We start from the raw sequence: 26,468 nt of genomic DNA, 5'->3' as shown, positions 1-26,468 counted from the left end.
TTTTATTTGCACTACTCTGAAGCCTTTGGCAGGACAGACAGCCACACAACTTCTAGAATTTTAGAAGCACTCTCCCATGGATCTTAAAAAAAAATTATGAAAAACCACAGTATTTACTTTCACTCTCTTTGTTTTCCAATACAGAAGTTCAAAATATTCCAGCACCACACATTTAAATCCATATTTAACTCGCATCCACCTCAAGACATCCAACACGTAACAACTCAGAGAGCACAGGGCACATGCCCAGTGATATGGAACTTGTGGGTATACACAAATGACTTCACAACAGAAGTGGAACACTGTTTCTGCAATCAACTATAAACTGCTGGGTAAATTCCTAGAGAAAGAAAGGGAAATATATCAAAGGACACACACACACAAATAAAAATTATTCTTTGAAAGCATTACTTTGCATATGCACTGTGCCTTAAGGTAATTCCAAAGTACATTTACGGTCTCCAGGTGCTTTTTGCACCTTTCAGGGAACACAAGTCTGTACCAATATCTTTAATCATTGAATCATAGGATGGTTTGGGTTGGAAGGGACCTTAAAGATCACCTGGTTCCAACCCCCCTGCCATGGGCAGGGACACCTTCCACTAGACCAAGTTGCTCAAAGCCCCATCCAACCTGGCCTTGAACACTTCCAGGGACGGGGCATCCACAGCTTCTCTGGGCAACCTGTTCCAGTGCCCCACCACTCTCATAGTGAAGAATTTCTTCCTTTATCTAATCTAAAGCTACCCTCTTTCAGTTTGGAGCTTTTACCCCTTGTCCTATCACTATGTGCCCTTGTAAAAGTCCCTCTTCGGCTTTCTTGTAGGCCCCCTTCAGGTACTGGAAGACTGCTATAAGGTCTCCACTGAACCTTCTCTTCTCCAGACTGAACAACTCCAACTCTCTCAGCCTTTCTTCATAAGAGAGGTGCTCCAGCCCTCTGATCATCTTTGTGGCCCTCCTCTGGACCTGCTCCAACAGGTCCATGTCCTTCTTATGTTGGGGGCTCCAGAGCCGCTCAGTACTCCAGGTGGGGTCTCACCAGAGCAAAGTAGAAGGGCAGAATCACCTCCCCCAACCTGTTGGCCACACTTCTTTTGATGCAGCCCAGGACATGGTTGGCTTTCTGGGCTGCAAGCGCATATTGTCGGCTCATGTTGAGCTTCTCATCAACCAGCACCCTCAAATCCTTCTCCTCAGGGCTGCTCTCAATCCATTCTCCGCCCAGCCTGTATTTGTGCTTGGGATTGCCCCGACCCATGTGCAGGACCTTGCACTTGGCCTTGTTGAACTTCTCCAGCCTGTCAAGGTCCCTCTGCATGGCATCCTTTCCCTCCAGCGTGTCCCCCGCACCACACAGCTTGGTGTCATCAGCAAACTTATTGAGGGTGCACTTAATCCCATGGTCCACCAAAGATGTTAAACAGCACTGGTCCCAACACCAACCCCTGAGGAACACCACTCGTCACTGATCTCCACTTGGACATCGAGCCACTGACCACAACTCTTTGAGTGCGACCATCCAGCCAATTCCTTATCCACCGAGTGGTCCATCCGTCAAATCCATGTCTCTCCAGTTTAGAGACAAAGATGTTGTGCCGGACAGCATCAAATGCTTTGCACAAGTCCAGGTAGATGTCGTCAGTTGCTCTTACCTTATCCACCAATGCTGTAACCCCATTGTAGAGGGCCACCAAATTTGTCAGGCAAGATTTGCCCTTAGTGAAGCCATGTTGGCTGTCACCAATCACCTCCTTATTTTCCATGTGCCTTAGAATAGCTTCCAAGAGAATCTGCTCCATGATCTTGCCAGGCACAGAGGTGAGACTGACTGGCTTGTAGTTCCCGGGGTCTTCCTTTTTTCCCCCTTTTAAAAATGGGGGTTGTTTCCCCTTCTCCAGTCAGCGGGAACTTCACCAGACTGCCATGACTTGTCAAATGCGATGGATAGTGGCTTAGCAACTTCATCTGCCAGTTCCCTCAGGACCTGCGGATGCCATCTCATCAGGTGCCATGGACTTGTGCACCTTCAGGTTCCTTAGGTGGTCTTGAACCTGATCTTCTCCTACAGTGGGCAGTTCTTCATTCTCCCAGTCCCTGCCTTTGCCTTCTGCAACTTGGGCAGTGCGGCTTGAGCACTTGCCAGTGAATACTGAGGCAAAAAAGTCACTGAGTATGAATCCATAACTTGCATGCACATGGAGTAAAACTAAAGTGATTCTTCAGCTTACTTTAATTCTACTTTTCTCCTTATGAAATTACAATTTTAGTTCCACCAACGTTAACATACAAAGAAACTGGAGTCTGAATTCAGAGAAGACAAAATACCCTTCAGTCATCAGTTTTCCAATACATTAAGGTGCATGGTGTGCCACAATAAATACTATTTTTAACTTGTGGACGGTGCATCAGCTGTGCATAAATATGAACTGCCTCCACTGTGACACTGCCAGCAGTCTTCATTCTCTTCATTCTTAGTTCCAATGAAACATCACCTTCATCCATTTTAGCATACATTTGAAGAATACTAGCAGTTCCCACAGTGCTTTAAATGTTTTAGCTATATAATTCTTGACAGAAATTATTTATTCTGCTTTCTCTTTAACAAAGATAATCTGCCTTTCATTCCCTAAACGCTGCTATTCACCTACGGCTTGAGCGTCATACAAGAGAGATTACAGCACCAAAGCATTTTTTTAAGTTATTCTAGGTAAATCACAGCTACAATCACATCTGAAACACAGGGCCTACCAGCCTTAACAATATGCTTTTAAAACACCTTGTAGTTTGACCGCAGCCTTTAACAAAGATACAGTGTATTTTCTATAGGGGGGGTGATAGAATGAAAACTGTTCAATCAGCAATACAAGACCAGAGATATTCTCACACTTCGCCCTCACCATCTCAGGCATTTAAGATATTACCAGACACCTTAAATAACAGTACTTCTCTTCAGCAAAAGGAGAGCAAGCATCGCTTGAATGTCTCTATTTAAAAAGGCGCAGAGAACGGCTTACAGAAGAGCTAGAAGAGAAGCGACAATTTGCCTAGACTAAACAGCAAACGTCAGCCTAGCAGCCAGGGCTCACCTCCCACACAGCCCGCTCGGTACCTGGCTGTGCTCAGCGGCATTTGGGCACACCTAACCGGGGAGCGGTACTGCGGCACTTTCCCCGGAGGGCTCGTCTCTCGGGCCCGCTCCTGCCGGCCCCCGGGCTTGCGGCCCGCCGGGGCGCCCCCCGCAGCGCTCCCGGCCCCCGGGGACCGAGGCTGCTCCCGGGGCAAGGCGGCCGCTCCGGCCCCGGCCTCCGGGCTACGGACTCGGCCGCATCTCACCCGGATTTAACATCCCCCCCGAGAGCCAGCCTCTCTCCAGCCACATCTCTGCCGAGGTGACGGTAGGAAGCGAAGGGAAACGAAACAAAAGAGGGAGAAGTGAAAGGCGGCGGAGGACCCGGCGCGCCTCCCGCTGCCCGGCGGGGAGGTCGCTCCCTCACCTTCGTGAGCTGGGCAATCTTCTTGCTCATTTTGAAGTGCAGGTCCGGGCTGTGCTCGGCGCCCGGCCCGCCCTGGGCTGAGCCGGAGCCGAGTTTTCCCGCGCCGGACGCGGAGCCGCCGCCGTAGCTGTGCTGCGGCTGCTGCCAGCCCATCCCCGGGGTCGCCATCTTCACCGCCCGGCCCCGGCCCCCGCCGCCGCCGCTCGGGCTCCGCCGGCACCGGCCTTACCGGGGAGCCGCGCCGAGGGCGCCTCGGCCGCGAAGCGCTGCCCGAGGCGGCTCCTCCCGCCCCGGGACCGGCCTCGGGCGCTTCCTACCGCCGCCGTCCGCACCAGCCGCGCCGGGCTGCGGCGTCAACCCCTCAGGGCCGCTGCCCCAAGCGGCGCCAGCCTCTCCGCTCCCCGCTCCGTTCGGTCCGGCCCTCGGGCGGCTGGAGGCCGGGCGGGAGCGGCGGCGGCGCGGCCGTGCCCGGTTGCCGGGCTGCCGCCGGGCTGTTTACGCCGCGCAGCCCCGCGTCACTCGCCAGCCCCGCCCGCCCGCTCGCTCACCCGCCCGCAGCCTCCCCGCCTTCCGAGCAGCTGGGGCCGCGCCGGCCCGAGGGGCCTCGCCTCCCCCTTACGCTGGCAGCGGCGCCGGGAGGCGTTAGCGGGCTGCGGGCCGCTCCTGCCGGCGGGGGCGGAGAGCCCCGCTTCCCCAGCGGGGGCGCCGCGGCCGCCGCCGGCTTGGGCAGGGCGGGAGGGAGAGAGGGGGGCACAGGTTTTGGGCAGGGTCGCCCGTCTGTGGCAGGGCTTGGGGCACCTACGGCAACCGCCTGAACCTTCTCCTCACGGCGGGCCCTGAAAACGCAGTGGGTGCCGGGGTGGGGGCTAGGGCAGAGCTCCCCCGCTGGAAGGGCGCCAGGGCTGCTCCAGGCCGCTGGGGGGGGCGTGCCGTGAGGAACGCGGGCGAGGTGTCGCTGGCCCCTGGGTGCGCACCGGGCCGCAGCGGAGTAAGCGCCGTTTTCTCACGGTGGTAGGTGGCAGGGGCAAGTAGTATCTTAAAACTGAAGTAGGCAGTAAATCAGATAAGCACTTGGCGGCACAGTTACTTCAGGTTTTGGGGCAAGAAGCAACAGGGGGCCCACAGACGGTGGGGTGACCCGGCCGGGTGAGGGGGGAGGCGTTCGCTGGAGCTGGCCGGGCTCGTCCGTTGCTGCAGCCACCGGCTCTGCTGCCGCGGCTGCGGGCCCCTGAGCTGGGCACGGACCGAAGTCCCTGCCAGGAGGAATTCGCAGCTGCATTTAGTACGTCCTTCGGCTTGGATCTGACTGCGCTCTTCTCCTGTTTCCACCCTGTGCAACTCCTGAGAATAGCCGCCCTCTGTAACAATTTAATGTCGCTTTGCTAGGCTCTGGCCTTGTGAGAATATATATGTATTAATGTGGTTGGACACATTTGATTTCCTGATTAACAGCCTCTGCACTCATCTTTTACAGAGTCCTTGGTACTCTCTGTTGAGTAGTTTCTCTTTTTACTGCCTTTTTTTTTTTTTCTGCTCTAAAAAATCTCTTCTTTGCTTGCATTCTTTGTAGGCAGACAGAAATATCAAAGAAGTAAACTACAAAAATACACGGCTAAATCTCTTGTTCTCAGCAAGGGCATGGAGAAAAGTATTACTTAGAATTTGCAAATTATAGAAATAGATGGAATAGTAAATTATAGGAGGAGATCCACATTACAGAGCAGTGTGTCTTGCTTGTAGAGATTCATGCTCGTATAGTACAGTAAACAACCAACTCAACGTGAGCTGCCAGTGCCAGCCCGAGGTCGTGGGGCAAATGGAATTCTTTGATGTATAGATGGGACATTAACCAGAAGGTACAATTAGATGTTGCTACTTTTGCACTGAGTGTTTGTGAGAGTACAGCAGAAATACTTGCATCGAGGTCTGGGGTCTGTAATTTCCGTGTGTCAGTGTGCTTGAAAGGTGTTCAAAAATGGGCCAGAAGAACTACCGAGGTTCTGGAAAGAGAGTCTTACATTGAAAGAAGTAATAAACCCAAACTGTTTTGAATAGCAAGGAGTCTAAACGGTGATTTAATCCCAGTCTTTAAGTAGCTGTGTTGCCTTAAGCTCAGAATTTGCATTGTTCAGGAAATTCTGATGCTGGTTTGTTGTTTTTTTTCCCCTTCTGAAGTGGTCCATTCTGGCAACAGAGAACAAAGGACAGATGGTGCCTACCCAGGCAGTGAGTCATACAGATGAAATACAAGGGGAAGAAAGAATATTAGGAGCATCTGTATCAAATCTGTGTCCATAGATGACATCGATGAATAGCACATACTGTTAATATGGTTTGATCAAATTGAAAAATAATTCAGTGGCAGAGGAGACTGAATTTTCATGTCAAGGAAGGTCAAGCTACTAATTAAAGCAGTAGACTGTGAAGACTTGGTTACAGTTAATGGTTGTGTCTGGCTGATTGTGTGACCTTAAGCAAGCTTCTTAATTCTTGTGCAAAAGGGCGCTTCCTTTAGCATACCTAATAATGCCTCTGATATTAAGGAGTGGCTGGCTCAATTTATTATTGCTCCTAGAAATGTCAAAAGTTACAGAAAGTAGTATTTTCGTTTTAATCTACACATTTTAAATATTTTGGATAGACTTATTTTTGAAATAAATTAGAGCAGTTTGGATTTATCAGCTTTTTTTTCTGAGACAAAAAGCCTCGCTGTTTTATTTTTTCAGTTTCTTCTGAGGAGTGTGCATATTTGTTGTGGTTCATATTGGCCCCAAATCATTGTTTTGAAGCATTTTGAAGTGACTTATATCTGCTGGGACAAAACAGTCAAATATGTTTAATTTTTGTCTCCTCCTTGTACTGAGTTGCTAAATACCAAGTTTTGTCCAGGTGCTTTTAAATTGAAAAAGTGATTAAATACTCCTTGTCAATATTTCATGTGCCTTTTAGCAGTAGTTCTCATATTGTTTTCAAGCTTCTCTTTGCACATTTTATGGCTTTAGAGCTCAGGTGGTGACTGCCAAGAAGCTCTTTTCCATTCAGGTCTGCATGTGTAGCATAGAGCCTGTTTTCTTCAAGGTTGCTGCTGAAGAGAGGCTTTATGCAGCAGAACAGTCAGGACCGTTGTGCTTTTTTTCCTTGGTGGGATTTCATGTCTTGTCAGCGTAGCAGGATCTGTAGGTGCTAAGGTCTCCCAGGGCTTGGGCTGAGGCCACCCAGAGGCAAATGACGAGGCAGTGCTGTCGGTTTGCTGAAGGGTGCAAAAAGCAATGGAAGGAGGCAGGGCTGTTGATGCGTATCGTTGTTGTGAAAGCCATACAGTGAAACCTTTAGTGTCTCTATTAACACGGGCTTACGTGAGTGACATACAATTTGTACCTGTCCGGTGTCTCCATGTGACAGGAGTGCTGGAGTGTGTAGGAGTGCTCTTGGTATATGTATATGGAAAATTTTTTTATAGATTTGAAAATATCGTTAGTGAATATATGCTTCAAGATTGCATTTTTATGTATCTGCTATGCATATATAGCAGCATATATGCAAGACATACAATGACTTTATAGTTTTGCTTTTTCTGACGTAAAGTCAACAACACTGCCTACGTGGAAATCTACCCGTGCTTTTTTGTGTTCTACTGCCTATCTATCAATCTGCATGTTTGATATTCACATGTTCTGGTATGTGTGTATCTTTTCTAAAATTATGAAATATCATTACTGAGGTTTGCAAAACCAGGAAAGAATTTCATTTACATTCAGTCTGCTGGAAATATTATGGATTACAGATTTCCATGTGTACAAAACCCCCTTTATTTAGCTCATCACAGCTTTGACTAAGATAAATGTGTGCAATCACTGTATGCCTTCTTGTCAAGCCATAGGCACAGAACTCCCTCTCTGATTCTTTATAGACAGAAAGTATTACAAGGGCCAAGCTTGCTTTGTGATAATGCCTTTTGACAACTCTGAAGATGTCAGAAAGTAGGCAACTTTCACTGAAAGGACAGTTAACAAGAAATTTGACCTACTGGTATTTGCAGGTTTCTGCTGTTTAATTTGTAAGCTTGCAGCTACGACTCAGAACAGTGAGTTTTCAAAATTTTGCGAATATCTATAAACAAAGGTGTTTATATCACAATTCTCATTTTCATTTTCATTGAATGGTTGAATTATGCAAGTATTTAGTAACTAAATACTTAAAATATGGAGACTCTTAAGAAAAAGTCTATTTCTATTGGAATGCTAAACTAACCATTTATTATATACATACCTTAAGTTTATATACAGGTTTAATTATTTTTATAAAGTAATAATTAATCATTTAAAACAATAGTATAAAATACTCAACAATACAGCTTAAACATATCTGTCATTCCTGCTTTAATTTTCTGGTCCAAACAAACCTGATGGAATTTAATAACTGAATAAGCCCATGATGTCCTACTTTAACATAAAGACCTCATTGCTGAGACTGAGGTTAATCTATGATGCTGAGATTTCTGTGTAAGAAATCATATAAAACAATTTTGTTTTGAAAGTGTACAAGTACCAAGGGCTTCTCCTGCTAGCTGTAGATAATGATATCAAGAGGGGTACATTTTCAGGTCTATAAAGGACAAAAGAGTAGCCAAAATTGCCTTGCTATGGTTGCATAGATAATCATGAAGGATATACAGGGGGGAGGTGAAGAACCAAACAAAAATAAAAACTAAATGTCCTAATAACTTTGAAATAATCTCACGACCTTTTAATTTGTGGGTTAGCAAGACTGTGATTTATGTAAGGTACACAATTGTGTCAACAGTCCAGGATACTCATCTGAGTAATTCAATTATCCTCTTGCCTCTATGTATGCAAGTAAGCTTTCGGTCGATGATGAGTCAGCGGTATAGGGTGACAAATACAGGTTTAGGACTCTGTCTGGTAGATCTTTGGTCCTTACATCTTTTGGGTTTTATGATTTTGCGGCTGTACACTGCCTTGGCCTTCAAAGCTTGAAAGACTCAACCCCTGCAAGTCTTGAACTAATGTGTACAAGAAACTTGGCATAAGTTGAGTATTTCAAGTAAGCAGGGAATGGTGATCACACATCTGATACAGATGAAGCTGTGGTGCCCTTTATTATGTCTAGTTGCCCATCTAGTAAACTGTTAGTGTGTGGAAAATAATTTAGGTCACCAGTACCTAAAAGGAGTGCCACCTCATGCATGTGTCCAAACTGGAACTACTGTCAAGATATGATGGGAGAGAGAGTGTTTTGGCTGCAACTTGTGAACAAGCATATTTGAATGGTTGGGGTTTTTTGATGATTCTTTGGAAACTGATTTTCCAGATTCTGTAGAGACGTGCACAAGCACACAGAAAAATTCCAATGAGCAATTATCTCCAGATAATCTATATCTATATCTATATCTATATCTATATCTATATCTATATCTATATCTATATCTATATCTATATCTCTGTAATATCTTTCTTTAAATCCACTTGTATATTCTCTTGCATGGCATTTTTATCGTTACATGGAAATATACCGTTGGGGGCATGTGGCTTTTTATTAGAAAAATTAACAATAGCTTACTCTTTTATGTCAATTGTTTTCATTCAGTAAAGATTTTTGTATTATTTTAATTTCAAGCACAGAAGAGTAGTTAAGGATGGAAAAATCCAGTGTAAAGGAAAAAGACCAATATGAAAAGTGTAACTCTCCATCTTTCTTCTGACGACGCAGCTCTCATTTTTAATACTTCTATTGTCTTATAATTTAACTTTGGTTTTTAAGTTTGAGCCACTTTTTTTTATGCAGAGAAGCTATATTTTAAAGAAAAGAAACACAAATTACAGGGAAAACACAGATCTGTTTTACAGACAAAGAAAAAAAAGCAGCAGAAGTCGGAACAAAGGAAAACTAATGCCTTGGCAAAACGTCCCACTGCTTACACATGACTGTCCTTTAGGGGTGGGAGTCACACAAAGTACGTGTTAGTCGTATCACTTACTGCTTTTCTGGAAGTTGCTGCAATACGGCTGGGTAAAAGATGCTTTAAGAGTCTACCTAGTATAAAATATTTTTTTCTTTTGTTTTAGAAAAGATTATCTGTTCTCTTTAGCGGCACAGATGGGGAAAACTGGATGAATCCTTAGTTAAGTATGAATCTTAGTGTTTCTAATTCATAACTTTTTCTTTGTAAAGTGCTGTTACAGTCTAGTCCCTTGTTAATTTACTGGGACAGGAAGGCATTTACTAACATCAAGAAAGTACCTAGACACATGAAAAAACAACTCTTGTGCTTTTCCTGTCAAAACAGAGAACTAAACCTATCAGTGCTAGCCACTGGACAGAAAATTAATAAGACAACTGGTCATTCCGAAGCCAGAGCTCATGCTGAAAATTCATGTAAGTGTTAACAGTAGCCTTACAGTATATTTTGGGCCAGCCATCTGCATGGAGGTGTAGCATGTAACCCTATGGAATCTCTCAGATACAGGCTTTTAGTAATTAGTCACTTCATTTCCGGAGGCATTTTGGCCGACAAAATATATTTTCTGAAGTAAGCCTTCTTACTTTAAATAATGTTTCATTTTGCCTTTTCTCAAGGATTTTTTTTTATTATAAATGGTATGCATTTGCTCTAAGTTGCCAATAAATTCCTGAAACAGGATATAATAGTCCCTATAGCCTTTCACGTCACCCGCAAAGATTTAACGTATTAGCTACCACTTCAAGCTTCTTCTTAACAACTTTTCTCATTTTATGTTGTTCTCCTTTTTTAAATTATGCATGTTTTCTCAGGTAGAAAAAATCAGATCTAAACCAGGGAAGCTGGCAGCTCTGCTGGGAGCAAGTACTTGAGAGGAATGGTGGATGGACAGGAGGAAGGGAACAACGAGGTCTCGTTGTGTGAGCTGGGGCCCTCTGGGGCAGGGCTGGCCTTTATGGCGAGGAATAGGAGGCCAAGGAACTTGCTTTTCCAACCAGGTCTGCTAAGCAGGACCCTAATGGGGAATTTGGCAGACATTAAAAGAACTGCCATCCCTTCCTGCACAACCTGTGTAAATCAACCTTGTTTTCCACTCCCTGGAATACGGCAGATCAAATCCTGATCTCAATGTTTCAAATCAATCTTTCTAGATTTTTGCTACAAATATATTTAGGGATGCAAAGAAAGCTTCATTTAATTTCTCTGTTCAAACTCAAGTTGTAGGCACATTTCTGCACATGAAAACACAATTTTATCAATATATGCTAAATGTAGCGTAATTCTTACTATGCTGACTTCTCTACTGCAGAGGAGGGATCCGGTCTTGCTTTCTACACTGGAATGTACATTTAATCAGCTGCCTAGGACACTTCTGTCCAAGTATGTTAGAAAGTGGTTTTGGTTTTGCTTATGGACAAAACAGCAGATAGGATGAAAACTGATGTATTAAGTAGCAGATGAATTTGAGGGTCTTTATCATAGGCTGTTGATCTTTTACATTCTTATGCTCCTCTGACAATAACTCATTAAGGAGACTGTTCAGAGTAAAAAATGAATACATTTCAGTTAATTCAATTAATACATTCATATTTATCTTCATTAGGATGAAAGCATTCCTATTGAAAGGAGCAGTGACCTTTGGTGTATTATCGGAGCTTCTTGCAGGGATGCGTTAAGTAACCTTGCTAACTTCTGTAATGTTCCTCTAAGGACAGAATGAAATGCAAGGGAGTGCTGTGAGTGGGGCTGGGTTGTTTTAATGCAAATGTCACAGTGAACTCAAAAAGGAGACAAATACAAGGAGATCGGCCATGGCCTTTCAGTAGCAACCAGTAAAGATTATTTTGGTATATTAGTATGACTTGCTTAGCTCAATCCTGACATTATTTAAATATGCTGGACTTGTACAGAAATGTAATGCACTTGTTTTTGGAGGAAAAGCAGCTTTATAGGCTAAAATATAAAAATAATTCTGACAGATAAAAATATTATTCATCTACGGGGAAAAAAACATCAGTAGGAAAAAGCAGCTATAGCGACAGCCCCCACTTCAAGTGTCACTGCTCTCAGCAGCTTGATCTAACATCACATACCTGTTCATTATAGGAGCACTGGTACAGAGTTAAGCTGGGCGAGGATTTAGTTCACTGCTTTCTGGGCTGGCGTTCGTATTGTCCCCCGTATGTACTCTTTCAGACTTCAAGATGCCTATAAAATTCATGCAGTCTTGCAACAGGCATAATGGATGAAATGCAGGTATTTTTTTCTTCTTGAGGTCGTCAGTGGAAGGTTGGATGGGACAGCTGAAAGCTGCACTGAGTGGCACGTCTTATCTACAGTGCAGGTAAAGGCACCAAAAGCACCAGGACCACTCAGGTTTGCCTTCTCCCTCAGTACCAACGGGATCACTTGGAAGCAGGCACAGAAATGCTCCAGTAGGAAAGTTCAAACCGATGGCTGCTGCAGCTCTGATCCTGCCCTCAGGGTCATTCTGCAGAGCAACACAGGCAACATTTGTAATCTGTATTTCTCACTATGACGGTATTGGAAATGGAGAGATTGGTTGCTTGAAGGGTTTTACTTTGAATGTGGCTAATTAATCTGCAGCATTGGTTCAGGATTTTCTGGTCCACATCGTTATCGCCGGTAATTCCCTGACACATATGAATTCAAATGGCTGCATCTTGCCAGTATGTATTTTGGGGGATTTGAGCATACAGATTTGGAGACTAGAGAGGATTTTGGTTATGCTTCAAGAAGGCAGAAAGATAAGACTGGCATCTTTCCAGAAAATTAACAGTGGTGGATTTATGGTTTTGCTAAAATTGTGTCGAAGCCCCAAAAGCTTTCACAAGTGTCAATATTCAAATAAAAATGGCTTTTGTATGGTTTTTATTACCTTCAAATAGTTGAAGGCTTCTTTTGAAATTAAATGTATTGAAAACTGCAATATTTTAAGATGAATTTGCATATGCCGGTTGCTGACTGAAAGTTCCATTTTATAAATGTGTTCCATAAAAATTGTGGTTAAGGGGGGGATAAAGAAGAGCACTTCGAGTTTATTACTGATCTTCAATTAACCTGTCAAAATCAAGAGGCACACCTTGTGATTGTAGTGTAGTTTACTGAAACTCATGCAGTAACTAAAACCATAAGGGGTAGGGGGAAAAGAGCAAAGTTTATCTGCCCTGAATAAGATAACCTGCTGTAACTGTAAGTTCTGGTGACTGTGCTTATTATCTGGTGACTGTACTGTTACAATTCACAGAGGTGATGTTTTGAGACCTGCTTGCCAGAGATCTGGATTTGACTTGAATAGCGAGGACTACAGGATCATCAGCTATCTGGATTAAAGTGCATCAGTCACTGAAATGTCCCACTGTGCTCCAACTGACATCAACGCAACACAGCTTGCATTCAGCAGAACGTTGGGTTCCCAGTTCTTGACAGGAACCCAGCTCCCTCAACAGTATTTAAAAATTTGGAAGGGATCAGGATTAGTGTTGCACAGGCCTGGTTCTGGACCAAGGTAAGAGATTTGCTTTGAGAATGGACTACTGTTGAAAGCTAAAATACATTCTTCCCAAAATCAGCATAAACTTGTGTTTCAGTATATCAGGCATATAAATTTCATAAAGGGTGTAGTATCCTGTTTGGTGCATAATCAACCTAGTTTATAAGCACAGAAATGTGAGTATTTTTAATTATTACGGAAAAACTTTGTAAATAATGTCTTGAAAAATGGTCTTGAGAGTGACAGAAAAGATACAGATGATTTCTATGACCAGAATAGTCCTTAAATTTACAAATTATTGCTGATGAAGTTTAAGAACAGGCACTTCAGACGAAGTGAATAAGAGCTATGTTTTTCCACACATAGCATATAAAACGCTCGAGCATCTTTTGAAATTTATGAACACTAGGGCAAAATTGTAGATATTGCATATCACTGAGAGTAATTTTTTACATCATTGTTCATTTTTACTTTACTTCTTAGTTACAAGTGCCCCTAATTTCTGTAATAAAATGTAGTTCACTTGCTTGTAAGCATATTGTGTTAGATATTAAGAGAATAATTTTGAAATCATTATTACTGCTCTTTGTATGCTGAGCTAGTTACTCAAAACAATTTTCAACTTTCATGTAAATCCATGTTTTGAACATTAAGAGTTTCCTGATCTGTAAGATTAGAACTAGATAAAACTAAATAAAACTAAATAAAATATTTGCAACACTTAGCAAGGAAACTAATAAAACCCAGCATTCGAATGACAATATTTACTCCACAAAGAATTTCTTAAAGTCAAAGATTGTGATGAAGTGACGTGGTGTTTCTGAAGTAGGAAACCCGAAGGGCAAGAAAAAGAATTCACTCCAAGTCTTCAGCCAGTTAGAGTAAGCATGGTGATCAGAGCCTCAGTCCAGCAGGTATATAGTTAGCTTTGAGTATTCAAGTAATCTCTTTGAGATCAGCTTTCACCTGATAAAAGTCTTGCCACACACTCTACCAGCCAAATGCAGAAATACACTTCTAGCTATTTTTTGCTATCTAGTTTTTCAAGCCTACTATAACTTTCAGAGAATTTTAGAATGGAAATCCATCAGAGAAATAAAAAATAATTCATTCTTGTAGTAACAAGGAGTCCTCTTCCCAGATGATCTAGTTAAACAGAGGAGATCCCATTTATCAGCCTTTTACAGAAGGATAAAAGGTTTTTGATTTTGTTTTAATTAGGGGTATTACTTCTCCACAGTTAAGGTATCCATGGCACTCTCTAACATTCAGGTATGACATTCATAGGGCTTGATCTTAGTTTAAAGGTGTTTGGTGGTTTTGTTTTTTTTCTTGCCAAGCTTATGAGAACCAGTTACTAGGAATAATTACACCTTAATCTTGTGGAATATAAAATCTTTTGGCTTTTGAAACTTAACATTCAAACTCAACTTTGACAAAAATCCAGTAATTCTAATGTTTATGACAGTGCAGTTTGTCTTTAAAATGCCCTTACTTCTTTTAAAGTACTTTCGGAAGTATATCTGTGTAATTACGAAGTGCCAGGTTTCTGCTTATAAGATTTTAAATCTGTAAGTATAGTGCATATGGAATAGTAACTGAGAATAACCTTTAATTCACTAAAACCAGATCAGTGTTTTAAAGATTTCCTATGATGAATAAACTCCATGTCTATGGAAAACTCTATCTTCCCATACGCTGTGCAGCTGGCTTCTGCACTATTTGCCACAGAAGCTTTTTGATGCCAGACTGCACTTCCTTACCTAATGACTACCTAGAGAGGATCTTGGGAAATTACCTGGGGAAAAAGGTTGTATGGCAGCTTCACATATTTATATTATAAATCATACCAACCCTCATAAAGACATCATAAAGCTCTAACACTTGGTTTAATTCAGGGCAAAATCATTTGCCTTTCAGAAGCCTTTTTTCTGAGCCAGAGCTTCTGCTGCAGCATAAATGGGTCCATCATAGAAGCAAGTAGCTCTCAATTTGGCATCCACCCAGCACAGAGAGCAAGGCCAAGTAGATATTGAGAAGTAAGGGACTGATTCTACTCCATGTAGCTGTCATACAGTGTGTACTCTGGAGAGATGTCAAATTTGCCAGAGCAGGAATTGTAATAAAAATAGGCTCAGATCATCTCCTGCAGAAATAGTGGAAAAAGCCTTGATTCTAAAAGGTAAATCTCTGTAATATCGTAGTGTTACAGAAGACCTTCAGGGCCACATGTAACGCATATACGTATGGGGGAAGAATACTAATTTGTGCTTGCCTAGGTGGAAGGCCACTTCAATAAAACATTATATTATTGCTCGTAACTACACTATGTAAATACACAGGTAAATGCAGATTTCCAGTTTACATTATAACCTACTTAACAGGCACAGGAATACAATACTCGTACTCTAAAATAAAATTCTTGTAGTAAAAAGACTGTGGCACAATCCTTATTCTATTTTTGAGAAATCTGGAACATTTAAGTGTAGTAAAAGATGTACTTCATATTTAGGGAAAGAATATAGTTTGTTATCTGGTAGATATGCAAAGTATGAAAACTACTGGAAGATCTATACACAGCTGTTTTTTAATTAAAAGAGTATTTTAATTCTTCATGCAAGAAATTAATATTTATTTGATGATAATACATAATTCAGCTGCTCAACTCTCATCTAACATCACTCAGGGATAAAGGTGTCTGATTTGGAAATAGTGCCCACTACTCAAACTCAATTTTCATCACAAAACAGCTCTTTCAGAATTATCAGTCAGCTTTACAGGATTATCATGCGCTTCTCATTGTGTTTGCTTTGTAAATTACCTTCCATTTATTTTCCTTTTCAACTATGAAGAATGAAGCAAACTATACTACTGCCTACTTTTGATCCTAGTCCTCAATTACTTTAGTTAGTCCATAAATATTTAGTTAAATTGGATATTTCTTGTTGGTTGGTTGTAAATATTTTGGTGTAATTCAAAGAGTTATGCAACAGCTAAGAGAGTCCAAATTAGTGTGCAGGTACATCCCCTCAGTGGTGGAAAAAGAAAAATCCATTTCAATGGGAATAATCATGGTATTTAGTTCCACGCTAAACTTCCCCTTGGAGAAAGAAAAATCTGATTCCAAATTGCAGCTGAGAGAACTTGCTTAGCCTTGTCAGATCAAGTATTTAGGAAAAAAAAATAATGATCTTATACTAAAAAGAGTATTAAGATGATTATTTTCAACTATTTCTCTTACTAAAGTATGATGGCTGGAAAAAAATCTTTTTTAAAAAAAGTATTATGCTATCAATGGGCTATCAATACCTTCAATTATGAGCTGAATTAAACTTATTTCTTTTTTAATAATAAGGTTTACAGTTGATTATACATTTGTACATATGTATAAATACAAATTCACTTCTATTTCTACCGTGTGCTATGTAGCACATTGCTGTCTTTCTCAGTGTCAGGTAGGAGATCCATGCTAAAGAAACGAATGTTATGCCAAACACCAAGTAATTTTAAAATCCATTTATAAAAAACTACTTTAAATATTTAATGTAATGTGCTGTTGAAAACATGTTCTTCTGTCACACCATTTTTATAAAAATGAAAGAGAGAGGAGAAAGCCATATGCAAAAAAGATGCACGTTTACTCAGGAGAGATGATTATTTCTGCAGCTCCAATTATTTCCATATTTGAGAAACTAAGTATGAAAAATGGAATGGGTTTGACATGGCTGAAGAGAAGAGTATTAACCTCTGTTTGAATTCCTGCAGCTTCTGCATTTTATTCCTCCTCAGTGAGCACAATGGTGAAGCTGGCTTCACCAGATAGTAGTCCTGGACTAGAGGATCCAAGCTTAGCCAAACATCATTTCTTCCTAGAGGAGGAACAAATTAACTATCAGCATTGTTTTCGATACTGAGCTGATACAGGATACCACTGACAAACCTCTTTAGCTGACACCTAGCACTTCAAAGAATCGGTAGCTCTAATAGTGTAGAGCTAATTTAGAGTATGGGCGACATGGTTATTTTTTGTTTGGCAGGATACCAGAGTAGCTAGTGAGACTGAACATCTTTCTCTTTCAAAGACAGTTTCAGATCTTCTGTTCAATCTGTATCACCTAGAGAAAACTATTTTTACAATGCTGTTAGAAGTTCTTTCTGATATTAGTTTCATGTTATGATCCCAAGACAAGTGTACAGAAGAACAGATCTAGGAGACTTATTACATAATACTAATTTAATCAAGATTTGACATCTTAACAAGTGAGAAATCCCTATAATAACTTTACATTACTTGTTCACCAAGTATTGCTACCTCACTATTATATAATGAAGCAAAGATTTCTCTCTTTTCTTGGATCCTCTCATTCTATTTTCTGTACTTCCCAAACACTTCAGGTATGAACGGTGCCCCTGCACCTCTGCAGAGCAGTGCCTCTGTACTGCAGAATGTCACTCGTCCCTTTTCAGTCTTGCACACGTATATTAAAAAAAATTCACAGTGGTAATGAATGAGTCTTCCACCATTTTCTTCTAAAATATTGCTTGCTTTATTATTTTCTTTGTAGTTATTTTTCTACTCTGCAACATTTCTACTGTAGCGCCACTGTCTCCACTTGAAAACTAACATATTTCACACAAATACTAAAAATCTAAACTTAAAATTCATGGACCAGCTGTGAAGAAGTTCACCCAAAGTTATATTCTGAATCACTTTAGAAATTATACTTGTAATATTTTCTGGTAAAATGACTGCTAAAAAGCAGGATTACACATCACTCAGAAATAACTGATATATGTCTAAATTAATCCATTTTAATATAACTTACTCTTCCATAGTTCTTTTTTAAGGCAATAAACATGTCTAAGAATGAAAGCAATTTCATGCATTATTATATGCAAAACTCATTTAATGGATTTTACTTTCCCATGCCACTTGCAAGGAAAAGCCAGGGTTTCACACGGAAGGCCAGGTGTCAGAGCAAACCCCTTTTTGGCTGATGACAATTCCACTTTCTAATAGCTCTTAGCATGTGGAATAGCTCTTGTGGAATCTTAACGTTAGACATGAAGTCAATAGATCACGTCAGCTAAAGATCCCTTTATTAAACCAAAAGAAAATTGACTTCATGTATGTTTCTGCTTAGTTATGACACAAAGTAATCATACCTGGACAGGTTTGTAATTCTAAGCATTCCTAGAAGAATTCAGGTTAGGAGGGGCCTCAGGGGGTTTCTAGTCCAACCTGCTGCCCCAAACAGGCTCAGCTGTGAGGCCAGGCTTTGTCTGGTCAGGGCTAGAAAACCTCCACTGATGGAGGCAGCACAACTTCTCCAGGCAGCCTGCCGCTACGCTGCCTGACTGTCCTCATGGAAAAATTTTTTCCTTATATCCAGTTTGAACCTCTCTTGTTTCAGTTTAGGCCACTGTCATAAATCCTTCTGCCATGCATCACTATGAGGCTCCATCTTCTTGATAACCCACTTGCAGGTATTGGCACGTTGCTCTTAGATCCACCCTAAGCCTTCTCTTCTCCAGGCTGAACACACTCCAACAACGCATTTGCAAATCCATTCTGACTAGCTTCAAAAGAAAGCATTAGCAACAGGCACTTGCTTGCATAATTTATGGCTTTTATTTTGGTTTTATTAAAGGGTAACCTGATGTGTTCCTCCCTCTGGTTCCTTGCTTTTGTTAGGACCAGCTGAACCTCACTTTTGGCAAGTGGCTATTAGGTGAACCAGCAGTATAGATGGTATTTATCCTGCCACCTTTAACACATCTCGTACTACCTGACTCATCCTCCTAAGTGATAAACATTCCCTTTTCCTAGCAAAGGACAATATCCGAAACAACAGATGATATTCTTAAAATAATAATTTAACAAAACACAGCTATTTATGGATATTGATACTTTTCTGTGCCTTTCCTTCTCTTAATTTAAGAATTGAGGTAATTCTATTGCCAGGGTTTGAGGAACAAGAAAAGGAGGAGAGCAAAGACGTAAAGATGGATTTTTTTCAATTAAATTAAGTTTTATGGAAATCTTTTTTCCTTTTAAGTCCGTCTGTGTGGGAGATGGAAAGATGATGTGAAGAGTTCTTTCTCAGACAGATTTCTTTCTGTATGTATAACACAAAAGAATTTTATATAACAAAAAGAATCGCTTCCCTTCCAGATGTGCAGGATGATACCAAAGTGAAGCCTGATCAGGACAGCAGAAATGCTTTCATATAAAATCATCATGTAAGATGAAAGATAACACTTTCTGTAGAGATCTTGCTTCATAGCCCTTTATAATATTTGCTAGACAGCACAGAATCTACAAGATTAAACCAAGCCTTTAAATTAAGGTTTCCAAATACAACCTTTCTCGTCATGAAACTTATGTCTTAAACAGTCCTTCACAACAGAGGTACTGGTAGAGGCACCTGCTCTGCTCTATCTTGGCAACAGAAAAGTGCAGGACAAAACTAAAAGAGGGCTCCTCTCTACAACCTCACCTGTGTACAGCCATGAAGCAAGTCAGCTACGCTCAGGGTTACACCAAGAACACGTCTCCGCTGCTCACAAGGCTGGGAGGATATTGGTGTTACCATTACAGACAAAATCCAAAGCAAAAAATATTTTTCAGGTTGCCCCAAATGATATCAGAAATGGCGTTTTTCTAACATATTAAATACTGTATTGATACACTACAAAAATGTTTACAGCTTGACATAAACTTTCTCCATTTTTTTGGTATGGTTTTGGCAGAGGATATTCACAATAGAAAAATGGACACAAAGTAGCTGGGATCTCTCTGATAACGTTGGTTGAGGCACCATGCCAGCCTCACATTCCTGATTCCCATACAAGCAAGAATTCATTCATTTAGGGATGTGAAGGAACTGTTGTTTAACAGTGAACTGGCCACTGCAAACACTTGCAGTGATAAAAACTATTCGGGTTTTTTCAAAGTAATATTACAATATTTTTTAAAAGTAACCGTGTTATTGGGCTGCCTCTTCCTGCTGTAAAACTTCCTATTTACCACTTTCAAATTTCAGTCTTCCTTTGACTTGTCAGAGAATTTTTAATGCTGCTCTGTGGTGAATATATAGGATGAAACTAGGTCACTTCAGTAACCTGGGGCTGTCTTTGCTCTGTCTCAGTGAACATTGTTGGGCCATGGTGAATGAATTATTTCTTTCCTTGACTGACAATAGAAGGAATTATTTTAGGAAATTTTATGCCCATTTTAGACTGGTTATATATTAATATGTAGTCCGCTAAGACTGGAGACAGGAGCAGAATACAGTTGGCATTTCACAGTAAAGACTACCTGGGAGAGTCCCAGAAAGATCAATCTTTGCTCCAGTTCTGTTCAGTGTCTACTTTTATATCATCTTTATGTGAACAAGTAGACAGATATGGAGGTAACCCTTGGGTCCATCTACCTTAACAACAAACAGCTGTATGACTGCCATCAGGAGGACAAAAGGAAGCAAATGGAGTAAGTTTTTAGCCAGAGTGAGCTCTTTGCGCATGTCACACATGAATAACATTTTATATTCTCTGTAGAAGAAATTACGGCACCCAGGGTTACAGAACTGACTTCATCTAGAAAACAATCTTATTATGTCCCCACAGGACTGCAGCGTTGCATTGTACCTGAATGTAGGAAACAGCCTAATCTGAAACACGTATCCATAGCAGTGACTATTGAGCAAAAGTAGTTTTTCTCTGTTCCCGATGCTGGCTTCCTTTATGAAGCCACACGTTAGGGTTTCAGTCCTTATTTTCAAGATGCTTGTATTCATAAGATGCTTGTGAATATTATAGTTCTCAGCCAGACTTAAAACTTGAAATTTTCTAGCACCACAGCAAAACCTTAGTTCTCTGTCCTGCGTATATTCCTTACAGGCTGACTCGGGATGACGGAAAAGCTTCTACGCGGGAGTTATGTCCCTAACAAACATTGCCAGCCCGCACACTAGGGAGAGGTCATTTCACATCACCTGCAGTAAAATGAAGAACTACCTTCCAAGGGACCTCTCTGGAGATGGCGCACTGACCTTTGTGAGGCTTGATTACACAGGGCAAGCACGGTATCATAAAATCCCACTCGTGTTCGTGGTTTCACTGCAGAAAATGCAATTCCTATGCCATTTAAAATAAGCCCTTTCTTGTAAGCGTCAAGTTCTCAGTGGCGTTTGCTCCCTCTGTGTCCTTTTCCAACGCAGCCCTCTCCAAGAAAGGGTTCACAGAGGAGCGTCCACCTCCCCGAGGGGAGGGGAGCAGGGCGGGCCCGTCGGCCCGCTGCCGACCTCCGGGCTCTCCCAGCACAACAGCCAGCCAGAAACGCAGCCACCCCTTGCCCGCCACGGCGCAGGCGAGCCTGGCCTCGGAGCCAGCCCTACCCAGGGCCGCAGGCCCGCCGGGACGAGGCGTGAGCGGACTCCATCTTGCCGCCGCGGCCCTGCCCGCCGGCCCGCGGCTGTGGCTACGGTCGGCCGCGGGTTGCTTGGCGCCCGTCGCGCATGCGCCGTGCCTCCGCGGGGCCGTTGGCGGGCGGCGGGCGGCGGGCGGCGGGCGGCGGGCGGGTGGGCTCGGCCCTCGGTGTCAGCAGCTTCCCGGGCGGGTGCCTGCTTCGCCAAGCGGTGCTAAAGGTTGCCGTGTTTCTCAAAGCAGTTTGCGGGGTTGCCGTTCATCCTTTCCGAATGACTCTCAGGATGGCGGGTTCTTCAGTTGGTCTGTGTGGAAAAACACGCAGCTCTGCTTGGTTCTTGTTCCTGTACAGCCACGGCCCGCGGGGGTCCCTCAGGAGCATTCAGAGGTTCTCGGGAATACTTTGGTGCACCTGTACTTAGCAGTAATTGATTTTCACGGGGATTTTTTTCCTGATTTTTTGTAATTGGAGTTCAGATGCTTTACCTAAGCACCACGATGAAGCGCGAGCGTCCTGCAAATGCCTCTTACGGTATGGATAACACTTTTCAAACGTGATGGTTGGAAGGGCTGAAATGAAGCCTTTGTCAGGTCGTGGCTTATTCCCACTGTGATTATCACCAGTCCTTTCCAGCACATGCTATTTCTAAAATGGTTTGATGTTAGACCTGGTAACCGCCAGGTCCATCTGAAATCTGAAAGAAGTAGGCAAATAGAGAAAAGAGAAAGCAAATTTTTATGAATTCAAGACTAGCTCTCCCCAGTCTGAGGCAGCCCACGCAGTTTTAACACAAACAGTTGGAAGCTTCCCAAATTTGCTCTGTGATTGCTCATTGCTGTACCATACTACAAATTAGTTTGTTCAGCCATGGCTAAAGCCATCCACCCACTTACAGCTATTTCTACAGAAAATAACGTGCTTTCCCACTGACACACGTAATTTGTGTCTTCTGATAATTGTACATCTGATAGATAGAAGACAATAATGGATAAGGGCTTCAACTTGATTTCTGACATACTACTGCAAAAAAGAGGCAATGGCTTAAGTTAATGTGTGTATACATTTTGCCTGAATGATAAATAAACAAATGGAAAGTTTCAATTTCACTATTCAGTAACATCAGTAATGTTCTGAGTTTATGAATAGCTGAAAGGCCAACAAGTGGACATAGATATACAATGATAAATATAATGATTTTGACTATAACTAACTTGCAGCTTTTGAAAACTGAAAGTTAAAAAGCATGTCAGACTGTATAGATGCAGTTAAGATGCTCAAATTGCAAAGTAAAACGTGGTGTGAAATAGTGAACGTATTTTCTCATTAAAGGGAACATTCATTTCTATTTGGTAATACTGTGAGACTTCAAAAATTACGTGTTACTTACGCAGTTTAACTGTTTATTCAAACCAATAAAGCACACAGTTTTAAAAAAAGAAAAGATTTGTTGGTCATGCATTTGGAGTTCGGATGCTTAGAGAAAGAATGGGCAAACGTACAGCTATGAATCACAGGAGTTAGGAGGCTTGGAAGAATTCTCAGAACTTTGGGAAGTACCTAGGGACTTTTACAAAGTGTGTTGAAACTCTGAAGAGCTGAGATACAGAACTTCAAGGTGAAGTTCCATAATTATAGAAGTATATATGTTCACCTATATCAACGTGAAGTTCTTCTGTGTTCTACATTCTGCAGAAAGAGTGGTTTGACATGGCTGAAGATAAAGTGCGCTGTGCCTCCCATCTCGCTGCAAAACTGCTTGACCACCAGCTCGTGGCTTGCTTGGGGGCTGCTGCTGGGCAGACTCATCAGGTGTGCCAGACACTGTGCTCGCTTGTCAGCTGTGTTGAGATGACTTCAATTCCTGCAGGCAGCAGGTAGCTCGAGCCATGGTGAGATCATGTGCAGAAGTTTGGGGTTCACAGAGCTCCTCAGAGCTGCCTTTGGCGACAGGGAAAAAGGTTCCATTGGAAAATTCTTTGCATCAGTATACGGAAGGATGTATGTTTACATACGAAGATACCAAGAAAAGCACATCCTGTTGTCAGTACGTATAATCATGCACCCTTTGATTTATGCACATTCCATTAAGTAATACTATACACATCTTTTCTCATATTGAGACAGAAAGTATAATATCTTGTGATACTGTGTAGGACTGTTTCCTGCACAGTGCTCATGGAAGTCACATAGGTGGAAAGTACAGAACATGTTAAAATTATCTGTAGAGAAAGAAGGGCAATGAAAATTTTCTGGCAAATATAGGTCACCTATTTGTGTAAGTTAGTTTCACAGTTCACTGCCTAACCTCTTCCTTTTTTACCCAAGGAGGGTTGTAGAGCTAACATAAAATAAGTATGTGGTACATAGACTGTGTTAATGTTATTTAAATACATTCTTGAGGAATGAAATTGAGAATAATACAGGTAAGTAATAAGAAATGTATTGGGCCATTAGCACAATGAAATCAATGTAAGTATGCAGGATTAAGTAATCAGTATAAAATGCCTCAAGTATGCTTACAGTTATAGCAAACACGTAGTTGCACTATTTGATAAATGTCGTGTGGTCATATCTTTTAATATTGCATTCTAATGTAGAAACCCAAATGGACTTCTTGTTGCTGTTAAATTTTAGGAAATGGATATTAAAAAATCTTCAAAGATATTCCTTGCACATGACAGTAAGGTCTTACTTCTGTATCTAGTTTTGTTAGCAACTCTAGCCACGGAGTTCTTGCTGTGGCAGCCATTTAAATGTACTCATTTTGTAGACATAGTGCAAAATTAGAGAGGTACCAAAAATTCCACAGCTCAGCGTTGAATTTGCACTTTATTATGAACAATACAGCACATCCTCTTCAGAATTAGTGCTTTTAATCTTGAATACAAAATGATTTTTCTCAGATTTTGCACACCTGATCGGAGAACAGATCCAACTGAAAACTCATCTTGGAAAAGATGGCTTTTTTAACCTGGATCGATTCTCTGATCAGACTCCCTGGAGGGCAGCACAACTGGCTGTGCCAGCACCAGGGCAGGAGCTGGATGGTAGGCGGAGCTCCTTCTGTTGGTGGCAGTGCCCATTGCTACTGGCTTAAGGTGGTCATTTAACCACAGCTTGGGTGTGCAACTCCATAGGGACTGAAGTCAGGCTAGGTTGGTGCTGTTATGGTCCCATGGCCTTTCCTTCCTTCCCTCAGCTGCACACTCTCACCTTTCTTTTCTTTGGCACAGGATTTTTACGTACCCCAGTGTGAGCTAGTTTGGGTAGTTAAAGGGGCAGAGAACTATATGTTTTTCTTTCTGATTTAATCTTCTGTTAAGTAAGCCTTCCAAACTGACTTGTCAGAAGGTCAGTATGAACACTATGGGCAGCAGTATGAGAGAGCAATGCAAAGCTGTGGGCAGGATTCCAGCATCTGACTTGTATTAAATTGCCTTGGAAGTAACAACTGTTTTGTGGCAGTCAAAGCTTACCTAGGCTAAGCTGCTGCAGTCCTGTCTTCTCTTTCCTGGCTGCATGTTCCTGCACCTTCTTCATGTAGGCATTCACATCTGTGGGAATTGCATTGGTACAGGGATCAGCCAAAAACTAACTACTGTTTTTTAAGTACAATTAATTTGCAAATGGTCCAGCTCCCTTTTTGGTCACCTAAGCACCCAATTTAGGTTGGTTTAAGCTGCCAAGGAATTGCATTTCAGGGTGATGTGGTTTATTCACCGAAAGATCTTCTCTGTTGGATGAAAGAGTATGGAAGTGAAAGCACCCAGAGACAAGAGCTCTGCGTTGTGTGAATTGCTCTATTCCTCCTGCTGGGTGCTTTCTCTTCCCAGAGGCAGTGCTTGTGGGCCTCTGATATGTGTCCACTGAGCTTGAAAGATAACCCAGGAAAAGCATGTTCCTCCGTTGCTTACTGAAATGCATAGAAGAAGAGGACTGAACTCTGTGCACAAGTTAACTTTCACACCAAAACCTCCCAGCGTGTTCCTGCCTTTCCAAGCTCTGTCACTGCAGTCTGAGACATTAATGCTGTCAGCCACTGAGCAATGTGAGAGGAAAAGGAGAGCTTTTGTTGTCCTGGCAGGGAAAGTGTTCTGTGACCTATGTACATTCTTACAGACTGCAGGCCTGGCTGTATTTCTGACTCACTGTCTATAGGCAAAAACTAGGTGCAGCGTTGAACATACAAATGCTGACAGCTTTAAGTAAGTCAGATTTTTCTGAAAATCTGTCTTGTGAGCAATGTGGCTTCCTGGTACTGTAAGGCCTCCTTTTAAAAAGTGCCAGCGGATATGCATAAACATGCTTATGCTAAACATACATACATAAATAAATTGCATGTACAGTAGGTTAACTGTAAATAAGCACAAAACAGAAAGAAAAGGAAAGGGAAAATTCTGCCTTGTTATGTGTATTTCTGGTATAAAATAAAGCTTAAAAGTGAATCTGAGTATGCGTCTCTAAGAGACTGGCACATTTTGCTTGAGAGGCGTGTAAGATATACTGAATTTTAAGATAAAATATTTTCTGTGTATTTGCTCTCTCAACACATACTAAAACACAGCTTTCCCTAAGGCTGTTTTATTTATCAATTCATACTGATAAATAAATTCCAGAGTTACTCTGAAAAAATTGCATGATGTGCTAAGAATAAAAAAAAAAACACCTGACATTTTCACAGGAAATACTGTAAAATAAAACCTGCAATTGCCTTTTACGCTACCCAGTCTCACAGACTGTATTTAGAATGTAAAATAATGCTGAAATTACAAATATGGGAGTATCAGAATTGATTTTTTTTCAAAACACGTTGCCTGGGGAAGGCATGTGCTACCCTTCTTTCGCTCTTCACAGCCAGTAATACCTGTGGTTAAACCCATTAATTTGTGTTGTAATGAGGCTCTGATGAAGACCCTGGAGGCCTCAGAAGGAACCAGCTGTTTTGTTTTCAAGGAACTTTAGGGAACTTTTCTCAGAAGTCTGTGGCAACTGAGAAAAAAAGTCATTGCATTTTCAATCTGCAAGTCTGCAAGTGGGAACCTGTTTTGT

At 41.8% G+C, this 26,468-nt stretch overlaps 1 protein-coding gene across 13 annotated transcripts in view; it reads right to left on the bottom strand.

The window, feature by feature from the left end:
* Positions 1-3,966, bottom strand: part of FAM184A (family with sequence similarity 184 member A) — a 79,533-nt gene extending 75,567 nt beyond the window's left edge. For all 13 annotated transcript variants that reach the window (XR_015708197.1, XR_015708196.1, XR_015708195.1 and 10 more), the window contains exon 1: positions 3,498-3,966. Coding sequence is in view for 10 of the 13 variants with exons in the window: in XM_087774637.1 (XP_087630763.1) it covers positions 3,498-3,665 (168 nt within the window). In the remaining 3 variants the exon portion in view is untranslated. The remainder of the gene's footprint in view (positions 1-3,497) is intronic.
* Positions 3,967-26,468: the final 22,502 nt, after the last annotated feature.

The sequence above is a fragment of the Nipponia nippon genome, unplaced genomic scaffold (genome assembly GCF_047370975.1).
Source record: "Nipponia nippon isolate SJK-2023a ecotype South Korea unplaced genomic scaffold, ASM4737097v1 scaffold_4, whole genome shotgun sequence".
Taxonomy (NCBI): Eukaryota; Metazoa; Chordata; class Aves; order Pelecaniformes; family Threskiornithidae; genus Nipponia; species Nipponia nippon.
This window is presented reverse-complemented; position numbering and strand designations above follow the sequence as displayed.